Source organism: Cryptotermes secundus, unplaced genomic scaffold, assembly GCF_002891405.2.
Source record: "Cryptotermes secundus unplaced genomic scaffold, Csec_1.0 scaffold159, whole genome shotgun sequence".
Taxonomy (NCBI): Eukaryota; Metazoa; Arthropoda; class Insecta; order Blattodea; family Kalotermitidae; genus Cryptotermes; species Cryptotermes secundus.
Genome location: NW_019725416.1, coordinates 482319 through 496159, shown reverse-complemented (window position 1 = coordinate 496159; position 13841 = coordinate 482319). Strand labels below are relative to the sequence as shown.

Sequence of the window (13841 nt, the reverse complement as noted above, 5' to 3'; positions counted from 1 at the left end):
GGTCACTCATATCCGCCCCTCTGTCTTTCCTTCAATAACTTCTTTTAGAAGGCAGTTACCGCGTAAGATATGACCAATCCAATTAGCCTTCCGTTTTCGTGTTTCGTGTAGGATATTCCTGTGCTCACTGACTCTAAATAACACTTCTTCATTTCTCACATAATCGGTCCAACTGATATAGCCATAGAGACAAACACATAGATAGATAGATAGATAGATAGATAGATAGATAGATAGATAGATAGATAGATAGATAGATAGATAGATGAGTGTCAACTGTAAGCTTCTTGTTTGTGGACTCAGGCTGTTTCGAATTAAGATTGCGTGCTGCCACCTGGGCACTGGGTGCTCAGCTCCCAAAAACAGTTGTTCCGTTTTTAGGATCCGTTTTATTTACATATCCCTTTTAGTTGACTCTTTGTATTGAATCAACAAAGTCTGGTCACTGTTCGTACAGTTAAGCGTCATGATCATTGCATGCAGTGACAAAATAACAAATTCTGTTGAACAAAGGGAGCTTTTCCGAGGGGTTGGACTGGTCTAGGTGTGCCATGAAAGACCTGCAGAGCCATATATGCGCAGTGTTAACAATGTAGTGGGCGTGCTGATACTTATAATGAGGGGGTAAGTCGACAGTGTGACGACAAGGGGATTCACCCAGCCCATGTGATACGAGAGCAGTCACGCCCATTCCTCTTCAACCACATTTTTCTAACATCACGGTAAGTCACACGCTTAGCCATGGGCTAATCATGTGAGGGTGCTTTGTGCATGATTTCTGTTTCAGTCCCCTAGAGACTTAGCCCGCCAAACGAATCGTCAGTTGACCCTGTAATTTTCTTCATTGAAACATATCTTGTTATAAATTGAAATTGTTACACCCACGCCTATTTTCGATTGTTTGTAAGAATCTTGTATCAGTGTTTACCATTTTTTAAAGAATTTCTTAAATGTTTAGATCGAAACCAATCGGCTGGCATACACTCATATGAATCATTTCACTTTAACTATTCAAAACAATGGTAATTATACTACCACAGTCAATAAGTTCGTGGAATGACCGCAAAGAGTCGTGCAGGAATTTATTGCCAATATGTTTCACCAATGTTTCCGACAGCTATATCAAAGTTGGCAGACTTACATAGCGGCCAACGGCAACTATTTTGAGGGCCGATGTGGATCTGCGTAAGTGCATTTGAATACCTTGTAATATGATGCGATAAAACCACATTCCACGAACTTAATGACTATACCACGTATGAACCACCTCTTAAAACCTTGGATTTTAGCAAGAGACGTTACTTATGATCTTAATATTGTCACGAATATGGGGGTAACGCGTGACGGAAATAACTGGTTCTGGCTCGGATGATTGGATTTATTAGCACCCAGATTACAGTTTGTCATAATTACAATTAATACAGCGCTATCGCAGATTTACACAATTTGCAGTTCAGCGTTGCACACGCACTAAGTTTCTAAGTTTCCATTAGTCGTCTTCTAGCAACGGATTTCAACACAGGAACTAGGACTTCAGATCACTATGAAGTCTTCTTGCCATTTCTTGTTCAATCACCCTGGGACCTCAAGTAAGAAACTTACTTGGACTTTTCTTAGCTGCAAGCTGACTCGTGTTATATAGCCGCGGCACGGACAACACAGAAAACACAGTTCTACTGTTGCGTAGCGCGGACTACACACAAAAGACAAGACACGTGATAGCTAAGTACTGTTGCAGCCTCACGTCATTGCGCCTGCGCGGAAGTGTGTTTACCTAGCCGTTGCCTAGAAGCAGGTGGCATAACCCCGTCGTTCCATTGTTGGTGTGTGTATTACTCAGAAACGGCAGTTTCAGTGGCTCAACCTTTCCTGCATGTGGCAAATAGGACACAATATGATTGTCAGGATAAGCAGCCATTTTGCCTTATGCAGTATAAACCAGTTTTAATCTTTGTAACAGAGACGAAGCATTTTGTGTGAGAGAGGAACTGAAGTTTTAAATAATATTTAGCTGAACTGCATGCATTAAGTTGTTTCTGCCGTTTTTAATTTTACTCGTGATCATTCCACCATCATGGGGTGACTAGCACAGACTAGATTTAACCCTTTAAAGACTGACTCACATACTGCTAAGTTACTGCTGGCCCTTGCCAGCACAGTGATTGTTGGTTCCGAATGCCACGGGACTCAGGACAATATTTGCTGCCTGACGACTCTGGAAACGTCAGGACTACCTGCGCTCTAAACGACAGACACGTCCTCTCGTCAGAGAGGGCGCCCTACATAAGCAAACCCGCAACTGGCTGGCAGTAATAAAAAATCTGGTCTTGGGCTCCAGATGCAGCTTGACACCAAGACAGACTGGCCGACTGGCCGTCGATCGTAACGTAACTTGGACTTTGATTAAAGACTGAATTTCGTCTGAATACTATTTAAATGGTTATTTCGTACCTCACAGGAAACATATACGTCACCGCTGCAAAGGTCAAACGGTTAATGTTGTTTAGGGAAACAATCACTGTTTATTTTGAGAAGAATACGAAACACGCAAATACATTCTGTGGGCAGAATGCAGAGTTTAGGTGCTTTAAAGCTGGTGGTACTTAATGAACCATTTGGCTTTAAAAAATTAAATAAATTATATGGAACCTGAATAGAACATCGCAGTGGAAACTGTAATTGTGGGGACCGCGTGCGTACAGTCATTTCATTTGCGTTTTCAGTTTTCCACGTCGCCCTGTAACATATTCAGGTCTATTTGAAAAGATGCATGTACAGAGCTGTGTCCATGTAGGCATAACAAAATACATCATTGCTACTGCCGCCTATTAGCAGACTCAATAGTTGTCAACTGACCTGCTGATGGGGGACAATGCCTTCATTGATCGTATTGTTGGGCCCCTTGTCCCAACATTTTGCATCGTGTGGCCTTAATAACATGTGAAAGACACCTCTTGACGGCCTGTCACTAACATCTCTTCCCGCCCATCATGATCCAGAACGCAGTACTGGTAGTACTAATTTGCCAACTTCCCGCCCGTGCAGCACTGGCGCTGCTGGGCACGCACTGCAGTCCGCCCCAATGTGATACCGCGCGTCTGCATGTCAAGCTGATAATGGCACGTTCTCCGCTGGGGCTGGCGTTTTGCTGAGAATAGCCGTTTTTATTATTATTTTAACTAACGAACATCACGTCATTTTGACATGTGTATCCCTCCATGCTCAGAGCAGCAGCAATGGGGAAATCCTTTTATTTGTAAGCCGGGTACGTATTTTTTTTTAGTTGAGTTGCTGTCAAAAATAGAAAAAAAAAAGATTGCCTGTGATGGGTTTGTGGACGACGTCATCTCTTCCGGTGTTCTATGTTGTTTTATTCTGATTTTGCTTCTTCCCATTTGCGTTTTTTTTTTTTTTTGCGAATTTAGAATTCCCCCATTTTCTCAGTTGTTGGGTCTTCCTGAATCTGCCTTCTCCGTAACACTTCTAAGTACAGAATGCTGCCATGGCAAATACGAACTCTATGTAGTCGATAAATATTTACAGTTTTAGTTTCTGGATTTCTAAACTTTAAAACAGTTTCGCGAGGAGACGAGTCGAAGGCTTTACAAACATATGGACTCATTTGTGTTTGAAACAAGATATACACACAGATTATTTGGAAGGAAAACCTCTTGGTGGTAAGTCACTTGGACGAAGAAGAAGAAAAAGGCATGGTGATGTTAATCATAGAGAAATCGACTGACAGGATTCGAGCTGGATTGCACCATCTCAGAATTATCAGGTGTGGCAGACTTTACTGTTGACACCTGGGGTCTGTTCGAAGGAACTGGGTATGAGTCTGAATTAAGACATGAGCTCTTCTCCCCTCCATAAAATTACTCATTACTTGACAAGGATAGGTTTCTGGCACCGGGAGATGCCGGGTCTCAGATCACCGAAATGTATGAAATAGATGATCAGTTTGGTATGGAATAGACGAAAAATATTTGACAAATTAATATGTTTTTCTTGTTAATACGTTGGCTCTTGCGTGTTGGCAAGTAGGAGTGTCTAGTTACCAGAGATTGTAATCTTGATGTTGACGGCCATTTTGTTTAGGGAATCAAAATGTACGAAGCGTGGGGAACACAGAAACGAGGAAGTAGGGCTACATATACAGATTACGGTTAGTTTTAAAGGTGTAAAAGAACANAAGGGGGGGGGGGGGGAACAAGAAGAGGCAGCTTCTATGGCCATTGTTTTGTTTGGGATTAGATGGCATAGTACAATTGCGAATCAAGCGGTTTTCTCATACAGGGCGCCCGAACGGCCGGCAGGCAGGAGTCTCCTTGCCGCGCAATTACCATGATTGCTTTGCTGGCTGTTTTCTAGCGATACGACTAACGGATTGGGGTGGAGGGTGAGGGTGGAGAGGGAGTAATTGCTTCATTATCGTAGACGCGCTTTTCCTGCTCTTTGCGGTGCCTTATATTGCGTTGCAGTTTACAACAAAATGATATTGGAATATTTTTTTAATATGATAGAAATCTTAACAGTCGAGAGCAGAGGTACGTATTGGACATGCTTCTTGGTATATTAGTGACCTTGGAACCGAAACTGATTGTTGCTGTCTAGGATATTGTTGGTTACAATATAATCCAGCCGACCGCTAAACCAGTATCGATAAAGTCGTCATTTCGCGCTTTGAGCCCGTAATGCGCACAATGTTATTTTCCTGAAGATACCACCGATGTAGTTTAATTAGGTTTTTAAAATTATTTGCATCTGATGTTACAAAAGCGATGTACGTATTACAGCCGTCGACCGTTTTTTATATTTGGCCTGTTTCTCTGCTTGCTTCGAGCCACAGTTTTGTGTAGTGTCAGTTCATAGAGCGACTGTGAATGATCAGTCTGTACGGATGAGAATGGTGGTGTCAGTTTAAGATATTTTTTCTAGTAAAGATAAGAAGGTAAAACTATCCCTATAACAGGCCGTGGAAGTCCACAGGGTTGTGAGACTTCGAGGCTCTCACATTTTCTAGATAATCGGCTAACAGATGGCGGGAGAGATTGTCAGCCTTACTCGCCGGCCGCCCTTTACCCCCAGGAAGATTCCTGGTACTCATTTCTATTAGAGGCTGTGTCGACTAATGGGCCATAGTGCGGTTGGAAGGATTAGGTGAACTGAAAAATCCAGCGACTTCATCCAAAATCTAACCCGCGACCTTCCGATTTGTATCACAGTACCTCAACCAACTACTCTACCGCGTGGCCCTTATTTTGTCTGATATTCATATATAAACAGTAAGAATAAGCACGAACAATCTCAGAATAGCCGTTGTCCATGGCAAGATTCTAACCCGGGACCTTCGTAATGCGAATCTGATATGGCACCACTGAGTCAGGCGTACCAATTCACGATAAGTATCCTCGCTTGAGAACCTTATTTGATGTCGACGTCAGTTTTTTGACGCTAGTTCAATATTACGACTTTAGAATATCCAGGGAAGTTTAGCATACCATGATACCGCACCGTTGTCATGGACGCCTATAATTGCACCATTTGTTAGTTTTCTTCGAAGTGAGGCGAGAAAAAGAAGGGAAAGTCCAAGTCAGTGCAATCTGCCTAAATAGAGCTTCTAGGCGTATCCTGTTACCCTGGCATGTGTTGCTATGCAGAGTGTTGGGTTTTGTAATGAAAACCTTTTTTTTTCTGGTCTCCGCGGAAATCATATCCTCTCGTCTAGGTGAAGTTCATATGTGATTCCACAACCCTAATTATCGTTGTTAGCTGTCTACACAAAATTTCATTATTATTCCAGCGACGAAACATAAATCTTTTTTTTTTAAATCTCGCCCAATTAGGGTTGAAGCGGTCTTTTGATGAATGTTTTTTGATATCCGTCAAATAGAAGAAGTGAGCGTGTATCGTGTTTCCATACCATTGACATGCTATTTTTATGCCTTTTCTTTTGGGTTTCAAAAACTTTCTTCCCTATTCATAGTGTCCCCCATTAGAAACGTCCAACCCCTGTTTACTCCGTTCTCAGGAATCTTCATTTCCAATTCTCCACTCATTTTTTCCCCTACAAATGTCACGCCTGATTAGAGAAATATAGGCTAAGTGTTTTTGAGTGTTTTTTTTTTTCAGTTGACTGTTCTCTGAAATGTTTTCTTCTCTTTTGATTTCAGCATCCGTACCCTTCGGAGGACCAGAAGAAACAGTTGGCGCAAGACACAGGTCTAACGATTCTTCAAGTCAATAATTGGTGAGTTGAATTAGCAGTCGATAGAAATGATGCATTTCCTGTGAAATATAATTCCACGGGTCACATTCGTTCCTGCAAATCTAATCAAGAAATTCTCCACCTACTATGAACCCAGATGTTTATTACGGTGTTTACAAGAGCTAACCAGTAGATCCTGTCCCGAGCTAGCGGGATCTAGTCTCAATCTTCGTACCCAGATCCATTAAAGTAAACGATAGTAACGTTCTCATATCTTTACGAAGATCATCGAGATGATTTCATCTATTCAAGTCAGCAGACAACATTTTTTGCACAGATTTCCCTTCTCTGTTGTGGCTTCTGCGTGATCCAGCCACCTCATCTTCCTTGATTTCATCACTCACTCACTCACTCACTCACTCACTCACTCACTCACTCACTCACTCACTCACTCACTCACTCACTCACTCATGGTGCTGAACCCTTCTGGAGGAGCCGCCAATTCTGCAGCTACTCAAGAATTTCGCAGCATTTTATGGAACCCAAAGGTTCATTACCGTGTTCACAAGAGCCCTCCACTGGTCCCTATCCTGAGCCAGATCAGTCCAATCAATACCATCCCATCCTATCTCTCTAAGATCCATTTTAATATTGTCCACCCACCTACGCCTTGGTCTTCCCAGTGGTCTCTTTCCTTCTGGCTTTCCCACCAATATCCTATACGCATTTCTCAACTACATATTGTTAATTTATCCTACTTTCCTCAAGTAGGCTTATGCGATCTCCATCTTTTCTCTGCTTGTGTCTGTGTAAACACCCCACAAATAACTTTTTACTATCTGAACCAATCTTTATGAAACTTGGTATGGATATCATGGTAACTGAGCCCATCTCAGTGGCCTATTTCATGAATCTCTCCCATTAGTCTGTGTATCCCTCATTCTTGTGCTAGGAAACGGTTAAGTTTATCACTTTTCGGCCCTACGCAACGGCACGGCAAGCATGTTAACGGTGCAACAGATACACGCAAAAGTAGCGATATTGTTGGACATGTCATTTTCTATGTTGTCCGTGTCTTTATCAAAGGTGAATTTGTGGTCTGTCTGTGTTTCCCTCTATCGTTGCTAGGTAACAACTCGGTGAAGACGTTTCCGAGGCAACGAAGAATTGTTGTAGGCGTCGTTTTCTGTGCTGTAATGGACCTAATAAAATATCTTAGTAAGACAAAGACACACTGTGTAGGAATTATATTGGCCAGCTTGTCTAGTCACTGTACTGTTTCCGGTCAAAGCATGAATTGATGGAGTTTGCTGCATTTCATTGTATTATAATTATGTTTTTATCTTATAGTGTGGTTAGCTCTGATCTGGTGTACTAACGTAATAATATTGTAATGTTGGACTAACAACATTTAAGTGAATATCGTAGTTTTATTGTGTGGTTACATTGTTATGTCATATGATTGTTAAATTTAGCATCAGAAATCTCAGATCTTGTTTATACATTGGCAGTTATTTTATACCCAAAATTAAATTAACATCTCCACGAATTCAGTTGAATTGACATTTCGAAATAAGTATACTGGTTGATTTGATGGGACGTCCCATAGTGTTTCCGCTATCATTGCGTTAAATGAAAGCATCGAAATGTACTGCCAATAATGCTTAGTTAATTGCTTTCCTGCCCATGACGATAATTAGAACTGTATTTCACCCGGAAGAGGGTTATACTTTTACAGCCTGTATAGGCTACACCGTTTCGTTTTGATTTGTAGAAACAGTGGACTGGTGGCTGAAACATTTCATCTCAGAGATAAATTTGAAACCAAAATTGCAAATTTGCAAACGCCACTGTAATGTGCTCCGTCTGGCTTGCCCCAGAGTGTAGGTTGCTGTTTGGCTTAGGCTCTATGTGCGGTTTACCGACTTACCAATGTTGAAGCATGTAGCATGCATACAATTTTAATGTCTTAGTTCACTGTCCGATCACAGTGACCGCGCGGTCTAAGGCATGAACTGTCTTTGCTCGCTCGAACGCTGGAACGTGGGTTCGAATCCCACTGAAGGTACGGATGTCTGTGGGTGTGTTTATGCTGTCTGTTTTATCCTATGTGTATGTAGCGACCTTGAGACGGGCTGATTACTCGTCCAAGGAGCCCCACTTACCGAGTCAGATCAATCCAATCCATACCATCCCATCCTTTCTCTCTAAATGCATTTTAATATTGTCCACCCACCTACGCATTGGTCTTCCCAGTGACCTGTTTCCTTCTGTCTTTCCCACCAATATCCTATATGCATTCCTCTTCATCCCATGCGTGCTACATATCCCGGCCATTCATTCTTCTTGACTTGATCGTTCTACTTATACTTGAAGAAAAGTACAAGTTATGAAGCTCCTCATTATGCAGTTTTCTCCAACCTCCTGTCACTTCATCTCTCTTCTGTCCAAATATTCTCAGCACCCTGTTCTCAGACACCGTCAGTCTTTGTTCCTCCCTTAATGACAGACCAAGTTTCACACCCATACAGAACCACAGACAAAATTATAGTTTTGTATGATTTTAGACAGCAGACCAGAAGACAAAAGTTTCTGGACCGAATGGTAGCAAGCATTACCCGAGTACAATCTCGTCTTATTTTCCTCCTGGATCAGGTTTCGATTTATTTTTTTTTTCTGTGGCGCTACAGCCCAAATTTGGGCCTAGGCCTACCTCCATGAAACTCTCCGTTTCACTTCGGTTTACTAGATCTTACACATTCTGTAGGACTCCTTGGGCGAGTGATCAGCTCGTCGCAAGGCCTCTACCTGTAGACAAACACAGAAAAACGCACACAAACATCCATGCCCTGAGTGGGATTCGAACCCACGATCCCGGCTTCCGAGCGAGCGAAGACAGTGCATGCCTTAGACCGCTCGGCTACCGTGACCGGCTTCGATTTGTTATAGTCGTTCCCAAATATTTGAACTGTAGGTAGTTTACATAATAATGATGATGATAGTACATTCGAACGTATGATTATTTGAAGTCTGCCCGTTCTTTGTCGTTTATTTACCATGCAATTTTTGTGAAATCGGCCTCGATATTACGTGAATCTGCAATTGTGTTTACGGAACTTTCCCGGATCATAGGAGCATTTTAACTCTTGAGGTTTTATTCACTTCCCGGAACAAACACCCCTTCATAAAGTATTATTTGGCAAACTATAAATTCTCCCTTCTTCCTTGTTCATCTCATTTTGTACCCAACACACCTGTTACCTCATTATCGACTGAAATAATAGCCCACCATGAATTTATTAGTTTCGAAAACGCTGCCAAGGAAGAAACTCCGAAACTTGTTTAGTCACTACGCTAATTGAACACAAATAAAGCTCGCTAAGTGGGCGCGGATTGATGGTGGACAATCTATCAGAACCCATTCGACCCTAAAGAGTTAATCTACCGCAGAAAAGAATTCTAGGACAATGGCGTCATATTGCCACTGTAGTGATGGACTAGTAGATATGCACAGTAAGCGTGCCTATGTGGGGGAGTGGTACTAATTTTTGGAAACAAGGAAATACCCGGTAAGTGCACTTATTATACAGTAGATATCATGGAATGAACGTGGCTGGCCTAGTTAGGGGTAGCCTTATCTCTACTGTCTTTCTCTATCGTTAAACAAGTTTCCTCGAAGAGTGCGAACATCTGGAATATAACGCCGTGTAGTCCGTAAAAAGTCAACCGGCGTTTCGGAAGAAAATATCGCCTCTTTCTGCAGGATCGAAGAATAAACCGAAAATATACCAACATGAAAGCAGGTGGCAAACAAGTTAGATCTTTTTTTTTTATTTGTTTTATTCTGGTCCGTCACACTAACAGTTACAAAGACAAAAACAACACCGTCCACTGTGACTATTTAAGTTTTATCACTTGAAAACTCATCATCCCTACATGTTTCGATCCTTACGGATCATCTTCAGAGGGAACATCAATACTTATTCGGAAACTACTATTACAATAGGTGTTAAATTATATGCATACATATATAATGTCTGAAATACACAATGTGAACAATGTTCAACTTTTCACAGTATTAAAATTTTTAAGGTTTTAAAAAAAACTAAAAATTTTAATACCAGGAGGGCTGCTGTGACTGTGAAAAGTTGAACATTGTGTATTTCAGACATTATATATGTGTATGTATATAATTTAACACCTATTGTAATAGCAGTTTCCGGAAAAAGTATAGATGCCCTCTGAGGATAATCCGTAAGGATCGAAACATGTAAGGGTGATGAGTTTTCAAGTGATAAAACTTAAATAGTCACAGTGGACGGTGTTGTTTTTGTCTTTGTAAGTTAGATCTGCTTGTCACCTGCGTTCACGCTGTTATCTTTCTCGACTTATTCTTCGACCTTTAAGATGGAGGCAATGTGTTCCCCCGAAACGTCGGTTGATTTTCGGTGGACTACATGGCTTTATATCCCAGAAGATAGTACTCTTCATAGCCACCGCTGTGAGGACCTCAAATCCTACACGTTTCTTAGAATTCGCCAGTATGATGGATTGTCTGTCTACCGGATGGACACACTGTCGCCTCGAATGACTGTAATGTGAACGAAACGTCGAGCGCAAGCCGGTGGTTAATACTTGCAATTATCATCTCATATATTTTGATGATTGCCTCATGAGACACCCTTTCCCATCATAGCTGTTGCTATGAGTGTCATTAATTTACGTCTCTTGGCGTATAAATTGATATCCACGCCAGTCTTTTTAGCCTGCTTTTCTAATTAAAAAAATGAAAATATTTGCCTATTTTTTAAAAATAAAATTAAGTTTATGCTATCTTCACGCTGTCTGTGTGTATGTATATCCCCCCCCCATCAATTTTTTTTAATGCCTGAACCAATCTTTATGAAACTTCTTATGCATATCTTGGCATCTGAGTCAATCTCAACGGCATACTCCCTAAATTCATGCAATGAGTCTGTGTGTTTATGTGTATCCCCTTACCGTTGCTATGCAGCGGCTCGTTAAAAGCATTACCGCTGTAACAAATATACGCAAAAAGAGAAGTGATGTTGGACGCGTCTTTTTCATACGATCCGTATTCTATTTAGGAAATTAGGCGATTAATTCTTCCCAGAAGTTTTAAAGTTAATATAACTTATGCCTCTTATGATATGGAGAGTAGACGGTAAATGTAAGCAAGCCAGTTACTAGAATCAAGTCATTTGTCCCTTTTTTAACTTGCATATTTTTCATATGGAAATAGCTCAATTTAAGTCAAGTTCGTTCCAGATTTGAAACAGTTCCCTTGTATTAATATTTTTATACTAAGCGGCTAATATTAGCCCTGTCCTTCCATTATGCCATACTTCCGGTAATAACGCACACAATTTGTTTGGATATATTTCGAAGGCCACCATTTCCTTAAGTCTGCTGGTGTACTAACCGAGATGAGTTTAATCAACTCGAATCGATTCTGACTCGCTAAGATGCTACATTCCGGTCACGGAAGCCGAGCGGTCTAAGTCATACACTGTCTTCGCTCTCTCGGAAGCCGGGATCGTGGGTTCGGATCTGTTTCCTGTGAGGTACGAACTGAATTCTTATATATTATTCTTACACACTGCCGGTCACGGAAGCCGAGCGGTCTAAGTCATGCACTGTCTTCGCTCTCTCGGGAGCCGGAATCGTGGGTACGAATCTCACACAAGGCTTGGATGTTTGGTGTGTTTATGCGTTCATTCTGTGTTAGTGTTATACAGTGTTAGGGTGGAGGCCTTGCGACGAGCTGATCACCCGCCCAAGGAGTCCTACCGTCTGTGAAATGATTATGAAACTGAGAAATCGGCCCTGTACTCCAAAGTTGGGGCAAGAAGAGAAAGGAAAAATAAAGGCGCCATAGGAGCAGAGATATTTGTTTTGCGTGGAAGTCCTCTATACTAGGCTGGGCGAGTTTCATCGATTCGAGTGAAACTTTTACAGCATCTTAGTGAGATATATTGTAGTTCCATTCGGACAGTGTTTCTGCAACGTAAGAGGTTCCATAAGCCATGTTATTGCTGCTAAACATACTGAAATTGATAATTACAGATATTTCAGCCCATTGTTTACATTACGTATTATTGTGTTAGTGACTAGACACTGGTTTTGCGTTGATAGATTTGTTGAACACTTATAACTTGTAACTACAGATTACATTTTCACTCATCTACACACTCTACAAATCACTATTTCAGACATTAAGGCACATCTTCACCAGACATTGCTTGATAACGGCTCTTAACAATGGGTATTCCTCTGTTTCGGTATCATTTCTTCGCTGAATGGCAACTGGTTCGCAAATAATTCAATAATTAGCTATCACTGACTGTCACTGGCCAACTTTTGCGGCGGTTCATCCTATATAGCCTCTGGACGGACCTCATAGAAGACGCCAACGGTTCCTCTGTTTCTGCGGCGTATCGGTTTCCGCGATATATGCTCATCGAACAGTGAAAAAGTATTTAGTTTGCCATTGTCTAGCAGCGGACAATTTTTAGTCTTTTTTTTTTTCAATGGCTCTTCCAACCCATTAATTGCCCGGGCCTCTTATTCAGTTCCGTAATCGTTCTTTCACAGACGGTAGGACTCCTTGGACGAGTGATCAGCCCGTCTCAAGACCTCTCTACCTAAACACAGGACAACACAAACAGAATAAACGCCCACAGATATCTATGCCTTGAGTGGGATTCGTACCGACAATCCCTGTGTTCGAGCGAAAACAGTTCATGCCTTAGACCGAGCGGCTACTGTGCCTGGCTTTCAGTCATTATGTCTCAATATATTATTATTATTTCAGTAAAGGTAACCCATTCGATTCTAGTCATGGTTCAGTCACATTTGCTCAACTTTGTATGTGTCTAGGCCGTAGGTTCAGAGCTACCATTACATGCCCTTTCATCCATCGGAAACAGGGTGCACAATCGACCAAAGGGATGGAAAAGGGCGGAGGGAGGTACGCGGTTTTGGTGTGAGAGAATAGTGGAAGGGGCCCGTGTAGAAGGTCCCTAGTTACAACGCACACATAAATGGAAAACGGATTGATTAATCGTAGTAATTACCGATCAGCTTTCCGTGCTAATTAGATCTTCTCCCTCCCTCAGTCGCTCGCTCGCTAGCAGCGCGCCTGCTGACTTCCCCTCCTCTCGGCCTCCCTACAACTAACAATGGCGTCCAAATGAGATTATTTGCTGAAAATGGCGATTCCTGTGCAATGCGAATGTAACGGAATGAGGCCTTTCCTCGTGACTACACGAACTCACTGATTGTATGAGTACGCAATTCACATATTCGTCTGATCAGTGACACGGCTTTGGGCCACACCACAGAAAATGAATGTTGATATTCTTACTCTGTTCCTTCACGTGTACGTCACATTTGTACAGGACTTAGTTAGTTAGTTATTGGAGAGGGTGGGTTTCCCCATGCACTTAGACCAGTATTGGTCCATTGTGCTTCCCTCTATGATATTCTACCAGTCTCTATATCCTACCGGTACTGGTGCTTACCATCAGTCCCGCCCAGCCAGCGAGACCGGCTCTACTAGCTGAGAGGTATCTATAATGCTTCCCCCATCTACCAGAGGTATTAGAGACTG

The 13841-nt window shown here is 41.9% G+C and overlaps 1 protein-coding gene across 10 annotated transcripts in view; it reads left to right on the top strand.

Moving 5' to 3' along the window:
* The window catches only part of LOC111863322 (homeobox protein homothorax), a 1160896-nt gene that overhangs the window by 1006050 nt on the left and 141005 nt on the right, over positions 1–13841 (top strand). For all 10 annotated transcript variants that reach the window (XM_023849545.2, XM_033751014.1, XM_023849541.2 and 7 more), the window contains one exon: positions 6174–6250. In XM_023849545.2, the coding sequence (XP_023705313.1) occupies positions 6174–6250 (77 nt within the window). The remainder of the gene's footprint in view (positions 1–6173; positions 6251–13841) is intronic.